The following is a 17,887-nucleotide window of genomic DNA, read 5'->3' as shown; positions in this document are numbered from 1 at the left end:
TTTGGTTTTTCGAGACAGGGTTTCTCTGTGTAGCTTTGCGCCTTTCCTGGAACTCACTTGGTAGCCCAGGCTGGCCTCGAACTCACAGAGATCCGCCTGCCTCTGCCTCCCAAGTGCTGGGATTAAAGACGTGCGCCACCACCGCCCGGCTTTTTTTTTTTTTTTTTTTTTTTTTTTTTTTTTATAGCACGGTTTCTCTGTGTAGCCCTGGCTGTCCTGGAACTCACTCTGCAGACCAGGCTGGCCTGGAACTCACAGATCTGCCTGCCTCTGCCTCTCAAATGCTAGGTTAAAGGCGTGCGTCACCACTGCCTGGCTAATATGATTTTTAAAATTAATCTTTTGGTTTGTTTTTGAGGCAAAGTCTCACAGAGCCCAGGATGGCTTCAAGCTCACTTGTGGAGGATGATGACCTTGAATTCTTGACCTTCTTGCCTCTATTTCCCAAGTGCTGATTCTCAGGCATGTGCCACCATGCCACCTGTAATACTGGGTTGCTTTAGACAGGGTCTTTCTATGTAGCCCCTCAAACATGAAGTGTTTAGCAACAAGCCAAGCGCTGGGATTACAGATATATGCCACCCCAACCCGGACTTTAAAAAGTGTTTATTCCACTGTATTTATTTATTGTGTGTCTATAGTTGTGTGTGTGTTATAATGTGAACGTGGAGGTCTGAGGACAACCTGCGGGAACCAGTTCTCTCCTTCTACCATGCAAATCCTGGGGATCCAACTCAGGTCCATCAGGCTTGGTGGCAAATGATTCCATCTGTTAAGTTTACTGAATTGTTTTCAACTACAAACACACACAAATAAACTTGAAGACAACCACTTCATTAATCAATTTATTCTCACCCTTCTCCCCACGTGGGAAACACTGCAGGGAGTAGGACCGCAGAGAACTAACTGCTCCGGCCTCCTGCCTTGTGGAGGCTTCTGGAACCACACGCCCTCACACTTGCTTCCCGCACTGCCACCGTGGGTGAGGCTGCCCACAGGCCCCCACGTGTCCAGATGCATCGGGCCCATGTGAAGGCTCCCCCGGGCCAGGGTGGGCCCACAGGTCAATTTCATGCTTGGGTGGCCTGACGGTGACATTCGTCTCAGAGAAAACACTCCTGTGGGGTTCTTCAGGGAACTTAGAACAGCGAAGTTGCTCTGTTGGAGTAATGACTGACCTGACGGCCCAGGGCCCTTGACCTAGCCTGGCTTTGCCATAACGTCAGGGGACTGAGCCAGGGCAGGGTGGCCAGAGCTGGTCTTGGAGCTGTTAGTGCCACACTGACTCTCAGGGGTAACCATGGCGATCGGGCTCTGAGTCGCCTCCCCGGCCCCATCCTCTGTCCTCCTCATCCTGCAGCCATGTCTGTCCTTTGCCTTTGTCCCTCAGTGAGGACCTCACCCGACGCAGCCACTCCAAATTTAAAGACACCAGTTCTCCTCTCCTACGAGTTGAGATACGGTCTCAGAAGCAAGTCTTGAGTTCTACCTGGTGAATCCTGGGAATGGGTCATCTTCACCCCTCTGGGGAAGAGCCCTGCCAGGCCCACCTCTAGGGACAAGGGCCAGGGAGAAGGAATCTGCTCTCTATATTCGGAGATCTCAGGTGTGGTCTGGGGCTCTTCTGATAGGGAACAGAAACCCAGTGCCTCTGGCCTCTGGGAAGAGGTCTGGCCCTCTCCTCACCTTGCCCTGCAGCTAGAACCATCTGGTTCTCCCCACTCTAAGTAGGTGGTCCCTCCTGAGCTGTGGGATCTTGGCCAAGTCCCTTAGTATCCCTTCCCCTGGGCCTCAGTTTCCCAATATGGGAAAGAGCTCATAGGATGAGTCTTGGCCCCTTTCCCATCAGAGCCAAAACCTTTTCTGGCTTTTCTCCAAGGATTTTGTCTTTTCTTCTTTTTCTTTTTCTTCTTTCTTTTTTTGAGACAGGGTTTCACTCTGTGGACTCAGGGTCACTCCTGCCTCAGCCTCTGAGAGCTGGGGTTCCAGATGTGAGGCACCACATTCTCTATTATTGATGAACACTGCCCAGTCTGGAGGTCCGTATTAACTAGGCCACTCCTATATCGCTGAGATGCCTCCTGCCGCCACGCAGTGACTGGGGCAGCCCAGCCCTGGACCTGTAGTGCTGAGCCAACCCCAGCAGCCAAGGGGAGGCTGCCAGGGGCCAAACAGCACAGCGGGCCTTGCCCGCTCTTAGGATGGCAGAGGGAAGAAGCTGAATCGGGGGCCTCCAAAAGATTAACCCATGTCCTAACCCTGTCAGTGTGTCCCCATTCAGAAAAGGGTCTTCAGAGATGGAATTAAGGACCTTTCAATGTGGTCACCCCAGATTGAGAGTGGGCCTTGTATTCAGGGCAGGTGTCCAAGAGACAGAAGAGAAAGAGAAGGCCTCACAAGACAAGACAGAGTCCAGAAGACTTGGAGCCCCTGAAGCCAGGAGGAGTGAGACCCCCCAACACCCTGATCTCTGCTGTCGGCGTCCAGAACTGGAGCACAGGTCACTCTGTCCTGCACCACATTCCTAGTAACATGTCACTCTGGGGAGTGGGCAGACGGCAGGGCCAACACAAATGGTGGGGGACCCAGGGCTCCAGGAGTGGGGAAGGCGTGGACAGATGTGTGGGTGACAGCTAACCCACTGGCCTGAGAAATGCCACTGAAGAGAGATGGGAGGAAATATGGAAACAAGGTCCAAGACCCCAGGACAGGGCTTCGGCTGAGACAGGTTAGCTGAGGGCCAGGTGGGATCAGTCGGCACCAAGGAAGGGACTAGGGGATAACACCACAGGCCGAGGGGTGGGGGACCTCAGAGGAAAGATTGAGGATGGGGGGGATGGACGCATCGATTGCAGGAGGCCTCGCTGAGCTGAGGCCTGCACCCACCAAGGGAAGAAGGCGTGCGGGCAGCTGACCTTGTCTGAGCAGGTCCCGGGTAGGCTTGAGCCCTGCTTCCAATGTGCCTTTGCCAGAGCAGTGGGGAGGCAGGTGGGCAAGACCTTGCAAGTCCAACGTGGTTCCTAGTTGGGGCTGAGTGCTCCGAGTCAGGAGCTGGGGCTCTGAACACTTTTCCTGCTGTGCTCCCTGGGGGAAATGCCCGGATTCTATCAGCGTGGGGTGACCACACGTCACAGTTGCATCAAGGTCCTGGGGGCTTCTGCTGGGCCAGGGCAGGCCAGGCCAGGTGGTGTGGGGAGAAGGCCTTGTTTGGGGGCCTCATGGCCACATACAAGTCCAAGCCTCAGCAGCAGGCTATTTCTTGGAAGACGCTGCTTGGCACTTGGGGGCAGAGTGGGTGTTGCAGACCTGAGCGCGCATCTCCTGCAGCTCGGCACGCAGCTCCTCCAGGGCGCTCAAAGAGGGCGTAGCCTGTGCTTGAGCCTGTAGCGTCTCCAGGGCCAGCGCCAGGCGGCCCACCTCGTCCTGCAGCGCGTTCCAGGCCGCCCTCTGCTCCTCCTCCTTGTTACGCTGCTGAGTCTGGTGGCGCCAGTACTCCAGGACCAGGCAGCCTCCGCCCACAATGAAGATGGTGGCCTCGCCCAGCAGCTCGGCGCCCAGCTCTGCCGCTGCCTCCTCATTCAGCGGCTTGATGGCAGAGCCCCGGAAGCCCATGATGCGCATCTTGGTCCGCATCTCCACCCAGTGGTACACTGCAGGGGAGAGAGGGGTCAGGTGTGCTCCCAAGCCACCCCACCCCACACTTCCTTGTCCCAGCTGGAGTCAGAGACCAGGGTGGGAGCAGGAGCTTGCCTTAAGCAAGATCTGCCCTTTGCTTCTCCCAGGGAACACATGGTCTCCTCCTGGGGTGACCTGGGGGCTTTCTTCCCCCAGTATTAAGATCAGAACCCAGGGTCGCATGCATGCTAGACACACCCACTACCACTGAGCTACACTGTCTTCTTTCTGTCTATACATATTTGAGCAGGGTCTCATGTTGCTCACACTGGCTTTCAACTCCCCATGTAGCCAAGGATGACCTCCAACTTCTCATCTTTGTGCTTCCACTTCCCCAAGTGCTGGACGGCAGGCATGGACGTGGACATTATGTCCAGTCACTTTTTTCCCCAGTTGTAGCCCAGGCTGGCCTTGAATTCCTCATCCTCCTGCCTCTGCCTCCTGAGTAGCTGGGGGTATAGTCCTGTGACACTAGGACCGGGCCTAGCTCTGGGGCGTCTTTCAAAGACAGCAGACTCCAGAGAGAGCAGCAACGAGCAGAGATCCCAGGTGGGAGGCCATGTCCCCAGTGGGCACAAGCCGCTGCTCCCTTAGTGACAAGAACGCACAGGTGTAAAGGTCCAGTGGCCACACCCAGCTCCCTCTGCTGCTCTTCAGGTCACCACACAGAGGGGCTGTCTGTCTTCCTCCCTGGCACTGTGGCCCACTCCCCCTGTGAGGCGGAGGGTTGCAGTGGTGCTGGTGGGGACCCCACGGGAAGGCCAGCTGAGACACGAAGTACCTTTGGCGGGTCTGGAGGCTGCAATCCCGGTTCTCAGAGCACACTGGAAGGAGCTAAGCAGGGAGCAGAGCGGAGCTCCTGGGCGAGCTCTCTCCTTGATGGCCCTGTTTCTGAGCCCTAGAGAGAGCCTAGAGGAGCATGGGAGCCCATCAAGTAGGAGGAGGTGGAGGGGAGCCCAGGCTAGCTCCTTTCGGAATGCACTTCCAACAGAGCCTTTTCTTGTGGAGATGGTCTCACTATGCCTGGCTCACCTGGAATTCAGCAGACCTTGAACTTGTATCAATCCTCCTGCCTCAGTCTCTCAAGCTGTAGGGATCACAGGCATACATCACCATGCATGCCTTCGTTTTAGTTTTTATTATTGCTCATTAGATTGTTTCTTCTTTTTTGTTTTCTGAGACACGGTCTTACTGTGTAGCCCTGGCTGGCCTGGAACTCACTGTATAGACCAGGCTGCCCTTTTCTTTCTTACTTTCTTTTTTTCTGTTTTTTTTCTATGAATTTATTTATTTATCTTTATTTTATGTGCACTGGTATTTTGCCTGCATGTATATCTATGTGAGGGTGTCAGGTCTCCAGAACTGGAGTTACAGACAGCTGTGAGCTGCCATGTGGACGCTGGGAATTAAACCGAGGTCCTCTGAACGAGAAGCCGGTGCTCTTAACCATGGAGCCATCTCTCCAGCCCCTACTTACTATGTTTTGATACAGGGTCTCACTGTGTAATTCAGGCTGGGACTGACCCTGGGGCAGACAGTCCCCCGAGAGCAGCAATGGCAGGACTGTCCCCTGCACACTCTGGACCTGCCCTCCGTATTCCCTGCATGTCATATCTCAATCACAGTACACAGCCAGGTTGGCAGGATGGTGACTGCCAACCAGCCTAATGACCCAACTTCTACCCCGGAGACCCACATGGTAAGACCTCCATATGCACACCTGTGGCATGTGGACAGACACACACACACTATATGTGTGTGTGTTTTACATATAGAACATATATATAATATATATCAACTTTAAACAGGGCATAGTGACACATGCCTTTAATCACAGTATTTAGGAGGCAGAGGCAGGTGGATCTCTGTGAGTTCAAGGCCAGCCTGGTCTACAGAGTGAGTTCCAGGGCAGCCAGGGCTACACGGAGAAACACTTGAAAAACAAAAGCAAAAACACTTTAAAGAATATAAGTACAGGAGCTGGAGAGATGGCTCAGTGGCTAAAAGCACTGGCTGCTCTTCCAGAAAACCCAGGTTCTATTCCCAGCCCCCACAAGGCAGCACACAACTGTCTGAACTCCAGTCCCACAGGATCCACTACAAGCATGTACACAGGCATCCATTCAGGCAAAACATCATACACATAAAGTAATAAAAATAAATCTTTTTTTTTTCCAGGGGAGAGCTCGAATGCAGTCCACAAATCATGCAGCAGAGTTTTCCACATTTGGGGAAATGGCAGGGGTCAGCACATCAGGAATACTATGGATAAACCTTGCCCTGGAAAAACCACCTCTGTGATCATGGTATCTCCTCTGCCAGGTAAGCATATAAAAATAAATCTTTCCTTTTTATTCTTCTTTTAAAATTTAATTTATTTATGCATGTTTTTATGCATGAGTGCTTTGTCTACATGTCTGCCTGCAGGTCAGAAGAGGGCACCAGATCCCACTATAGATGGTTGTGAGTAACCATGTGGGTGCTGGGAATTGAATTCAGGACCTCTGGAAGAGCAGCCAGTGCTCTTAAGCCTGAGTCATCTCTCCAGCTCTGAGAATAAATTATATATAAAAAAAGAATATACATACAAAAAATCAAATATTACTAACTAAACCCCAGTGAAGCAGTTTGGGACCCAGCAGGACTTACTGTCCAGCCTATGCTGCCTGGGGACTCAATTCTCTATGGACTATCCTCACTCACAGAGCCAGGATCACCATAAAAGCCTGGTATCAACTGCCAGGATAACGGACAGCACAACTAAGCAGTCGCTGTTGTTGCTGGCTGGTATCACCACATGGCTCGGAGCAGTCGCTGGCTGTCCCTCTCTAGCTATGTCCCAGGTGGCTCAACATTCACTCTAAAGCCTGGTATAGTGGCACAGACCTTTCCTCCTAACACTTAGGAGGTTGAGGCAGGAGGATCACAAATATGAGAGTTCTCCTCAAGAAAACAAAAGATAGGCTGCAGAGACAGCTCAGCTGCTGCTCTTGTAGAGGACCTGGGTTCAGTCCCCAGCATCCACATCAGAACCACCTCTAACTCCAGTTACAGGGGATCCAACACCTGCTTCTGGCCTTGATGGGAATCAGGCAAACATGTGGTGCACATACAAATGCGTAGGCACGCATACATACACATAAAAACACAATTCAAACTTCAGGGGGCTGGGACAGATAGCTCAGTGGTTAAGAGCACTGGCTGCTTTTCCAGAGGACCCGGGTTTGATTCCCAATGCCCTGTTGTAGCTCCAGTCTCAGAGGTTCCCAAGCCTTCTTCTGGCCTCCACAGACATCAGGCACACAGGTACACAGACAGACATGTGGACAAACTCCCTGTGCAGCCAAGGCTGGCCCTGAAGTCACAGGCTTGCACACCACAGCGGTCCTTCCTCCTAGAACAGCCCCTGGCACAGAGCACTCAACACTGGACTGAGTGACTAATGTAGGCTCCTAACAACACAGCAGAATGACCTCCGCCTGTACTCCCCACCTAGACTGCTCAGGCCAGCTGGGCTTAACAGAGGGAATGCCTGGGAGTTCTGGAGGCTCGGGGAGGCTAAGGGCTCAGTGTGCTTGGAGCTGGGCGGTCCTGGGTTCAGGTGCTGCACCTGATGCTTACTTACTGGCTGTGTGACTGGTCAGGACTCCAACAGCACAGTATGCTTCCCACTTGGCAACAGGGAGCAGCAGGCCGGGGCAGGGTTGCTCCAGGCCTGGCTCACAGGGTGTTGGCTCATCCCAGGGGTGAGCAAGGACTGTAATAATCTGATTGGAGATAGCAGAGCTGCCTGCAGGAAGGAGCAGGAGCTGAGCCCTACAGCACTGTGGTTAGGCCACCAAGGAGTCACTGTCTGGTTTGGAGCCCCTGCTGAGCCACGCACTGCCTCTTGCCCCCGGGGCCCAGTTTCTTCATCTGTGGCCCTGAAAATGGCCACAGCAGAGGGCATGCTGGCTGAAGCCAGGCCTCCTTCCCACAGCAGGGCGGCACAGGATGAGACGGAGCAGTCTCTGAGGGGCTCAGAAAGAACACTCTCCACCTCAGAAGCGTCTCTTACCTCCCCCTCCCTTATAAGACAAGTTCTCACATAGCTTAGGCTGGCCTGGGACTTGCTGGTAGCTGAGGAGGACCTTCAACTCCTTGATCCTTCTGCCTCCACCTCCCACGTGCTGCATTTACAGACGTGTGCCTCCACACCTGGCCAACTGCTGTCACTCCCCCCGGTACTGGGGATTGAACCCAGGGCCTAACGCACTGCAACGCTAAACCGCATCATGGGTCTCTCCTGACACACACAAAGCCCGGTGTGGGGCTTCAGCGACGGCTCTGTGGTTAAGAGCACTGGCTGCTCTTCTAGACCTGGGCTCCGTTCCCAGCACCCACACAGTAGCTGACAGCTGTCTGTATCTGCAGTTCCAGGGCATCCGACACCCTCTTCTGAACTGTCAGGCACCAGGCACGCACGTGGGGCACAAACATACATGTAGCAAAAACACTCATATGCATAGACTAAAATAAATCTAAAAGAATTTTCAATTAAAAGAAAAGAAATAAGAAGCATGGTTCTCAGAGCTCTAGCAGCCTTATTGTGGTCAGGAGAACTGTCTGAATTAAAAGAAAAATACTGTCAGAAAGAGGAAGACAGAGCCACAGATCCCAGGTGCTACCAGGCAGCCACCAAACCACCTAGGGGTGTTTTCCGAGGGCTTACTGTCTAGCCAGCAGGAGGTTAAGATGGACTTGGGAGGGGTGAAACACCTGTGAGTCAGCTGTACCCGCAGCTTCTGTGCCTGCTGCCACCCCGGCAGAGCAAGCCCAGCTGCTGACAGAGCTGAAGCGCTGACTCGGGCGCCCTCTCCTGTCCGTTCCCAGTACTGTCAGCAACCAGGGCAAGGAGATCTGAGCCCGGGCTGTAAATCAACCAGCCCTACAAACGCAGTGGGAGGGGGTTGCTTGTTTTTGTACAATAGAGGTGGAGGCCAGACATTCAGGCAGGTTAGGCACTTAGCTACAGCCACCTCTGTTGTTTTGAGACCTTCTCATGTAGCCCAGGCTGACCTCAATCTCTTCATTCCCCTGCCTCCACTTTTCAAGTGTCCGCTGCGTGCCACCACGCCTATTTTCAGTTGTCTGAAAATAAAAACTGTTTATTTTCAGACAGGCCCACCGGCCAAGCTCGATCTTGAACTTTGAATCCTGCAGTCCAACCTCTTCAGTGGCTAGGACTGTAGGAGTGAGTGTACCTCCTAGCCAGACAGCAAGGGTTGGGGGAGGACATCAAAACGCACCGAGGCTCAGTGACGCCTGCTTTGTTCTTTTGAGGTGGGGTTTCACTCTGCTGGGGTTGGCCTTGAACTATCAGCAATTGTCCTGCCTCAAGCCTTCTGAGGGTTGGAATTATAGATGTGAGTCATATAACTCACATAACTGAAGGAAAACATTGTTTTTGTGTGAACAAAAACACTGGGGGGTGGTAGCATGGATAAAATTAAAAAATCACTTCTAAAATACAATCAATGAAGCACACGCTTTTAATTCCAGCACTTGGGAGGCAGATGCAGGCGGATCTCTGAGTTAGAGGCCAGTCTGGTCTACAGAGTGAGTTCTAGAACAGCTAGGGCTACACAGAGAAACCAAACCCTGTCTGAAAAAACAAAAAAACAAACAAAAAAATTAATGCTACCCCTTCTAATTGCTTTTTTAAAAAATATCCACAATATAGCCATATATTATGTTACCAAAACACCTAACCAGTAATTATGATGAATGCACACGCGTGCACACATGCTCTCACACACACAGATACAGGAAAATGCTCTCAGTTGTTTCCTCTCAGGAGAGCATCTTGAATGTCTGGAGGTCACCAGCAACAGCCTGGCTGCCACACGCTGGAGCTGATATGACACTCTCAAGACTATAAATAGACCTGGGGAAGTGACTTTCTCTGGAGACCATTAAAAATAAAAATGCCAGTGCCTCCCCAGATCGGCCATGCCAGGACACATAGCAGCACCCGAGGCATCCCAGGCAAGCACCCCACAAGGTCACATTGTTCCTACAGGTCTCCTACCTGTTGCTCAGCCAACCTCTGGCAGCTGTATTTAATCCGGTGTTTGCCTGTGCCCCCTTCTTTCTTGGAGACAGGGTCTCACCACAGAGCCCTGGACGGCCTGGATATGCAGATCCACCCGCCTCTGCCTGTGTGCTGGGATTAAAGATGCGCACACAGTACCCCCAGGCCTGTTCTAGTGTGTGTAGCTGGGGGTAGGGCCCAGTCCCTTGTGCATGCTAAGCAAGCACCCAACCACTGGGCTATACCAGCACTAGCCTTTCTTCTCTTTTTCTTTTCTTTCTTTCTTTTTTTTTTTCCCCCCAAGACAGGGTTTCTCTGTGTATCTTTGGAGCCTGCCTTGGATCTCTCTCTGTAGACCAGGCTGGCCTCGAACTCACAGAGATCCGCCTGGCTCTGCCTCCCGAGTGCTGGGTTTAAAGACATGCACCACCATTGCCAGGCTTTTTTTTCCCCCTATATATATATATATTTTTTTAATTAAGATATCAAGGGGTTGGGGATTTAGCTCAGTGGCCTAGCAAGCGTAAAGCCCTGGGTTTGGTCCTCAGCTTTGGGGGGGGGGTATCAAGTAGCCCAGGCTGGCCTTAAATTCCTGAGCCCCCTGCCTCCACCTCCTAGATGGTGGGACTACCAGGTATGAGCCACCCCACCTGGCTCTCTTCCTTTGGTTTGAGATAGGATCTCACAGTGTAGCCAGGATTGCCTGGAACTTGAGATCCTGCTGCCTGACTCCACATGTGCTGGGATTACAGGCAAGTCCACCACGCCTGGCTAGCTCTAGCCCTCCAACCCACTGGAGCTGTCATTCCTAGATGTTCCATTTGGTTTCATCTCCCAATTTCCTGGCAACTTTCAATTTCACTTGTGTTTATTACTCCTCTCTTTTAGCCTTTTAATGCACACACCTTGGTATTTTGTTTTTTTGAGACAAAAGTCTCATGTAGCCCAGGTTGGCTTCAAACTCAAAATATAGCCAAGGATGACCTTCAGCTTCTGTGGTTTTTTGTTGTTGCTGTTTTTTTGTTTTTTTGTTTGTTTGTTTTGGTTTTGGTTTTTTTGAGACAGGGTTTCTCTGTGTAGCTTGGTGCCTTTCCTAGAACTCGCTTTGTAGACCAGGCTGGCCTCGAATTCAGAGATCCGCCTGCCTCTGCCTCCCGAGTGCTGGGATTGAAGCCACCACTGCCCAGCTGACCTTCAGCTTCTGATTTCGCTGCCTCCACCTCCATGAGTGCTGGGTTAAACAGTGTGTAACCACACCCTCTATGCAGTGCTCTCTATCAGAAGAACCTCCCAGCAGACCCCAGCCAGGCCACAGACCGGAGAAACAAAAGGACAGGTATGGTGGCAGATGCCTGTATCTTAGCACCCTGGAGGCTGAGGCAGGAAACTCACATGAGTTTGATGCCAGCCGGACCTACAGTGTGTATGTTTCAACGCTCCCCTCCCCCCCAAACCAAAAACCCTCTCCAGAGCTGGAGCTGGCCCTGAGGTTAAGAACATTTCCTGCTCTTTTAGAAGACCTGTGGGGTTCCCAGCACCTGTTAGGCAGCTCACAACCACCTGTACCCCTGCTCCAGGGAGCTGACTCTCTCTTCTGGTCTCCTAGGTCACCATAACATGTGTGGCATTCACAGACAGACACACACACATAAATAAAAACGTATCTTTCTTTTCATTAATTTAAAGGAGTCAATGGTTGCAAATGTAAGTCACCTGGCCTGGCTTTGAGTGTCTTTTGCTCCCAGAATTCTAGCAGGAGTTTAATCCCAGAGCTCTGTGAGTGGTTAGGAGAGTGGAGACTTCATCAGACAGTGAAGACTTCAGGTCCTAAGATCACCATGATGGGATCCAAGGGCTGAATCCCAGCGGATTACAGGGCAGAGCCACAGACACAGTGACGCCCTAGGACACGACTAGAAAGGAGGCCGTCAAAAGGGCCAAGCAGATGCAAATGCTGCCCAGACTCTAAGAACCCTCTTGTCTTTATATCCCTAGTCTGCCTCAAGTATTTGGTTACAGTAATGAAAATACAATTAGTACAAATGTGGGTATCTTTGAAGGCCTGCGACCTTGCTTACTGCATGAGGCAAACTGGAAAAGTGAGCAGTACACGGGAAAGGAAGCACAAATGATCTGGGGTTTCCTTCCTGCCAAAGTCACCCCAGCTTCCCTGGAAGCATCTGTACACACTTTGAGATGGGGACTGGGCATGAGAGCTCCTTTACCTGGCACTGTGGCACACAGCTAAAATCCTAGCTTCTGAGAGGCCTTTGAAGCAAGAGGATGGCCACAAGTTCCAGGCTGGCCTGGGCTACTGTACAAGTTCCTGTCTTCAAAAGCCTAAAAAGAACAAAAGAAAGAGTTCTGCCTTCATTGCACAGTGCCTCAAGGAACTGGACAGGATGTGAGGCCGTCTCTTCCTCCTAGGAGTGCGGCCTGCTGGGGACAGCGGGACCTACAGGGCTGGCTTCCCCATCATGACTGTTGGGCTCCCAAGGGCTGCTCCCCTGAACTCTCAGCTGTAGCAGCCACAGCGGCCTTCCCAGCTGCGTGGATCAGAGGACGCAGGCAGCCAGGTGTGGTGACACACACCTGTAGTGGGAAATCCAGCAGTCATTGTATCTTGGGTAAACATTACAATGAAACAGTTGGGAAACCTTGAAGAAATCATGGTGGAAAACAGTGACTGTTCTCTGTTATCTATAGAGCTGTTTTTCTGAGAAAACTTTACAGCCTTTGTGTGACTTCAGTCACAGGACGGTCCTGGCAGACCTGGAAGGTCTTGCATTATTGAGTACCGCAAACAGTGCACACTAAGGACTGAAGTTGCAGAGGTGAGATGTCTTAAACATACAGATTAGATCAGGGGCTTTGGTATGAGGAACTCGTTCTACCCAAAAAAACACCTTTTGTGTAACAGTCAATAAATCCGCTTCTGTAGGGCTGTTGGAGGTTCAGTCCGTTGGGGCTGGACCTCCCTCCCAGCTGCCTCTGAGGCCTGATTTCATCCTGAAGGGACCCGCTTTCTTTGGTTATCCTGAGTGACTGAGAACACTGACACACACATATAATCCCAGCCTGAGGAGGCAGAGGCAGGGAGATCTATGAGTTCAAGCCTAGCCGAGTCCACAAGAGTTCCATGCCAGCCAGGGCTACATAGTGAGACCCTGTCTTGTTAGGTTGTTTTTCGAGACAGGGTTTCTCTGTGTAGCCCTGGCAAGCATGGAACTTGGTCTGTAGACCAGGCTAGCCTCAAACTCAGAGATCCACCTGCCTGTGCCTCCCGAGTGCTGGGGTTAAAGGCGTGCACCACCCTGTCTCAAAAGAAAACAATGTACAACAGATACAAGGGCAAGCCCAGCCTGCTGAGCGCTAAGAACCTCAGGTGGGCGCAGCAGGGGTGAGAGAGGCCTGACCCGGAGAACTGACTGGGAATTCTGACCACAGCCGCAGGCACTTAGTGGTGAGAAGACCGGAAGAGTGCAATGCAAGAAAGCAGGATCCTAGCAGGTGGGGCTCTCCACGCTCAGGACCACCACAGTGGAGTGGAGAGTTCTCTCTGCCTGTCTGCCATCTGCCCTCTCCTACCTGACTCCTGCCAGCTCTACCTCAAACAAGTTTTCAGACCAGTCAGCACTGAGAGGAAAGGAAGGTTCTTCTCACGACTGACACGATGACAATAGTGGAGGGACAGACAGACACCAAGAACGTGTCCACACACGCACATACCCCCAAAGTATGGCGTGCCCCAAACCTTCCCTAGATAGATATGGACACACCGTGCTTTGTTGGCAATGGTTTCAAACCTGGGACAAACGGCTGAGGAGCCTACTTAACATATCAAAGCGGATGCTGGCCACCAGGTTCTCCCGGATCCTTCAGTCCCTGCCTGTTACAGGGCCCTTTCCGGCTGGCAGACCGCTGAACTCTACCCTGAACTTCTCCAGCCCAGGGCTGGGCTGTCCTTCTCCTGCTAACCTTCCTTACATGACCCAGCCTGGTTCCCCGCCCTTTCATCTACTCTTTTGGGCCTCCTGGCTGACGCACGGGTCCCCCTCTCCCCACACGGCTCAGGGTCGTGTCCACTCTGGACTCTCCCAGGTGTCCCTGCCTCTGGCCATGCTCTCCCACACAGCTCTAACAAACTTTCTCCTCCACCATACCTAGGAGCAGTCACGTCCTTTCCTTTTTATTTCTTTTTTTTCATTCAGCAGGGTCCCTGCCTTTTAAAGACACAGGACTCAAATTCAACTGGGGAAAGTTCCAGACTGCAGGACCCCATACTGGACCACTGGGGCCCAATATCAATGTCATGAACAAGGACAGGCAGAGATAATGGTGGAGAGCAGTCAATAGACCCTCAAGTAGCCAAGGCTGGCCTCAAACGAGCGATTGAATTCCAGGTGACCTTGAACTCCTGAACCTCTCCTGCTCCCACCCCCAAGGCTGCCATGATAGGATGCGTTGGTCACCAGGCCTGGCTCCACCCTCACCCGTACTACAAAGTGCTCTAGCACTGCGGTACCTCTCCAGCTGGTTCTTTCTTTTTTCACTCATTACTTTGAAACGGTCTCAAAAGATGTGGGATACCAAGCTGGACTATGGAAGCTGTCTCCTCCCTGCATCCACCCTCAGCCAGTAATTACCAAAGTTCTGTTAAAACACAACTCAGGACTGCCCTGGGGAACTTCTGCTAACAACTGCTGGAGGAAGGGAGACATATTCTCCACTGAGAGGGTGCCCACGGCCAGGCAAAGGTAACCCTCACCCATGCACAGTCAAGCAACTCCACAGATTTAAAAAATAATAAGGAGGCAGGCAGCTCTGCGGGACTTTGAGGCCAGCATGGTCTACAAAGCCAGTTCCAGACCAGCCAGGGCGGCACTGTGAGACACTGTCATGAAATTAGAAAGAGGGCTAGTTGGGAAGAGGAGGGGTCAGTGGGAGTAGGGCAAGGGAGGTTAGCAGGTGAACACAAAATATACGTGTGCATGAAATTATCAAAATCATACAATAAAACAAATTTATAACACTTAAGACGGTGTGGGTGGCATGTGCCTGTGAACCTGGCACTTGGCAGTGGAGACAGTTCAGAAGTTTGGAGTCATCCTCTAGGTCATGCCAAATTTGAGGCCAGCCTGGGCTACATGAGACTCAGTCACAAGAAATTAATAAACTGTAACTTGAGGCTGAGGTGTAGCTCAGTGGTACAGTTCTTACCTACCTCACACAAGGCCGTGTGTTCCATCCATACTCACTGGTACACACTCGCACACTCACCACACTCACCACACTCGGATTCTGTCCCTCTCAGGGATCAGAGCCTTCTAACAAGCGCTGCCCCTCAGCAGTCAGGCCCTGCATGCTCCATCTCTCCCCCATGGCCACTGCTTTCCTCCATCAAATGTGCCAGACACAATGAGACCCCAAGCCTTCAAGCTGAGGTGCTCTTCCCTCTCCTCCAGGCTGCGATCAACCCAAGCCTTCTTCCAAAAAATACTTCTGGTCTGGACCCTGATTAGTTGTCTCCCACGGCAGTTACTGCTACCTCACAGACTCTACATTTCAGTTTTGATTTTTGAGACAGGGCTTTATGTTACAGCCTAGACTAGCTGGAACTCACTATGTAGCCCAAGTTGGCCTTAAACTCACGGTACTTCTCCTGCCTCAGCCTCCCAAGTGCTGAATTATAGGTATGTGTACCCATGCCTGGCTAGACTTCCTATTTAAGGTCCTGATGCTGGTGGTTACCTGGATTCCCCCACAGGAATGGATGATCCCCAGAGATCCGGATTTCTTTTCTTTCTTTGTTTTTCGAGACAGAGTTTCTATGTTGCCCTGGCTAGCCTCTGCGTCCTGAGTGCTGGGATTAGAGGTGTGCACCAGCACTGCCCAGTGAGACCTGGATTTCTTTCTGTCTCCATACTCCCACAGTAATACAGCACTGCATGCAGTATGGATGCACAGAAGGCATACATGAAGTGGGAAAACAGACGCCACAGCACAGTAACTGCTGAGGATTCAGTGCAGTAAGGGCTGGAAGAATACAATGCCCCAGAATACAGTAACTGCTACTGTTTCATAGTATCCCCTGCACAGAACTGGAAACAGAGGCCCAGAGGGATTAAGTGATCTGCCCAAAGTTAGCAGCTTAAGGGGTGGGACCAAGCTGTTCTCTAAACTACAAAGCTAAGACCAGTCCCAGTGCTGCGAAGAGAAGCAGGAAGCAGAGCAAGTCCAGGAGTCCAGAGTCCACATCTAGGCTCTGGCACAAGCCTCCATGGTGATGGGAGTGTGACCACGGATCGTGACCGAAGCAAATCATTCCTGCCCCCGAGGCCTCACTTTTTTCTTCTGTAAACTTCAAGCGTGACCCCAGTTTGTGTCTTGGGAACCTTGGAACTCACAATGTGAGGACAGCTCCTAACTTGAAATGTTCTCCTGCCTTTACCTCCAAAGTGCAGAGATTACAAGCATATAATACCAGCTGTTTCTTTTGTTGTTGTTGTTGTTGTAGCCCAGGCTGAACTCACTAGGGTATCTGAAGCTGGTCCTGACCTCCTGTGCCTACCGCCTCAACCTCCCAAATCCTGGGATATGAATTTGCACCACCCACTCCTGGCTTCAAAATCCAACACTTTTTCCATTGTAAGATCTGCAGCCCAGGCAGAAACTTCAAACACCAAAAGGACCGAGAACTTCCAAATACACAGGGGAAGTAAAAAAGAAAAGGCTCCCCTTAGTTATCTGGCCTTTGTATGTGTTCCTTCCCTTGGAGCCAACGCTGTCCCTGTCCCTCGGTGGTCTGGTGAGAGTCTCCTCACTCCTAAGATCCCACCCACCTGCCAGGGAGTACTCTCTGTACTCTATACCAGGTCAGGTGTCTAGTGGGCTCTGCCATCCCATCTAGATTGTCACAGCCCGGGTCCTCGGTTGATGGACAGGTACTGGCATAGACCCTATTATTTCATAAGCAGGGTCAGCTCAGGCTTCGCACATAACAGACGCTCATCATCTATAAGCTACACGGGGCAATGGATGAACGGTAGTTCCCTACTCAGCGAGTTACAAAGCCTGTCTCCACAGAGACAGCCTTTTCAGGAGCTTATATTTGGTGCGTCTAGGATGCCAGTGAGGTCTCTGCTCAGGAGGCTCCCTTGGCTCACCCGCTTGCTCTGAACTCCAGACTGCCCACGGTCCCTGACGGTTCTGAGATATCGCTGCCATATTAGGACCGTATCTGCCAGTGCCTAGCCAAGAGGCCTGCACGGTGCGGCTACCGAACAAATGGACGGGTATGAGGAAACTCATAATCACACGGTTGGATGTCCACTCTGGGTTCATCCTTTTGCCAGGTCGCAGGACTCCCCAGGACCCCAGATTCCACCACCATCACCATCACGCCCCTTACGCAGGCCCAGAGGAAAGCCAAGCCGTAAGCACCGTGCTCTAAACCCAGGATGATATGCAAGCACCCACAGGGCGGCAGGGAAACTGAGGAACAGGATGGCGTTTACAGAGTCAAGTCTCTCTAAGGCAAGGAGATTCTTATCAGTCCCGCCCCTAACCACTGACAGGTAGGCCCCACCCTAATGGCTCTCATCCCTCATCCTATTGGCTCTCCTAGACGTCAACCGCCACAAGCCCTCTTCCCTATTGGCTTGCATTCCAAACTCGCGCGGTGACGCCCCTGACCGCACGCCCTTCCTCGCTATTGGAGAGGGAACACGCCCCTCTAGCAGAAGCCCTTCCCATTGGTTACAGGGTTTTGCCGGTTCGTGCCGGGATTGGTCAGGCCCAGAAGCCCCTCCCCCTGAGCAACCACCTGAGGGGTCGAGAATGGAAGGGCTAGGGACGCTGGCTAGGGCTCGGGCGGGGCGAGACTCACGCTGGGCCGGGGGCAGGCAGATGTAGGTCTTGAAGAACTCGCTGCGGCGGGCGGCCTCCTTGATGCGGTTGGCCAGCGGCTTGCTGACCTGCCGGATGCCCAGGTAGAGCAGCTTCGCCATGGGGAACGCGCCCACCACCATCTTGGCGGCCGCCCTGGGCACGCGCAACCTGGCCGACTGGGCGGGGCGCCGCTGACCTCGCCGTTCCTCGCCCGCCCGCCCACCCGACCGCCGGGGGGGGGGGCGTGCG

At 52.4% G+C, this 17,887-nt stretch overlaps 1 protein-coding gene and 1 pseudogene across 2 annotated transcripts in view; both read right to left on the bottom strand.

The window, feature by feature from the left end:
* The window catches only part of Opa3 (outer mitochondrial membrane lipid metabolism regulator OPA3), a 27,844-nt gene extending 9,957 nt beyond the window's left edge, over window positions 1-17,887 (bottom strand). Inside the window, exons 1-2 of one of the 2 annotated variants that reach the window (XM_006993747.4) lie at window positions 17,637-17,870; window positions 833-3,650 (exon numbers count right to left, since the gene is read on the bottom strand). In XM_006993747.4, coding sequence (XP_006993809.2) covers window positions 3,253-3,650; window positions 17,637-17,778 — 540 coding nt within the window. In that variant the 5' untranslated portion in view covers window positions 17,779-17,870 and the 3' untranslated portion in view covers window positions 833-3,252. Of the gene's footprint in view, window positions 1-832; window positions 3,651-17,636 lie in introns of those variants that run through there. The other variant, XM_015987262.3, reaches the window with a different exon arrangement.
* On the bottom strand, window positions 5,852-6,005 carry LOC121827039 (U1 spliceosomal RNA; annotated as a pseudogene).

This window comes from Peromyscus maniculatus, chromosome 1, assembly GCF_049852395.1.
Source record: "Peromyscus maniculatus bairdii isolate BWxNUB_F1_BW_parent chromosome 1, HU_Pman_BW_mat_3.1, whole genome shotgun sequence".
In the NCBI taxonomy this organism is placed as follows: Eukaryota; Metazoa; Chordata; class Mammalia; order Rodentia; family Cricetidae; genus Peromyscus; species Peromyscus maniculatus.
Note: the sequence above shows the minus strand (reverse complement) of the source record. Positions and strands in the feature narration are given on the sequence as shown.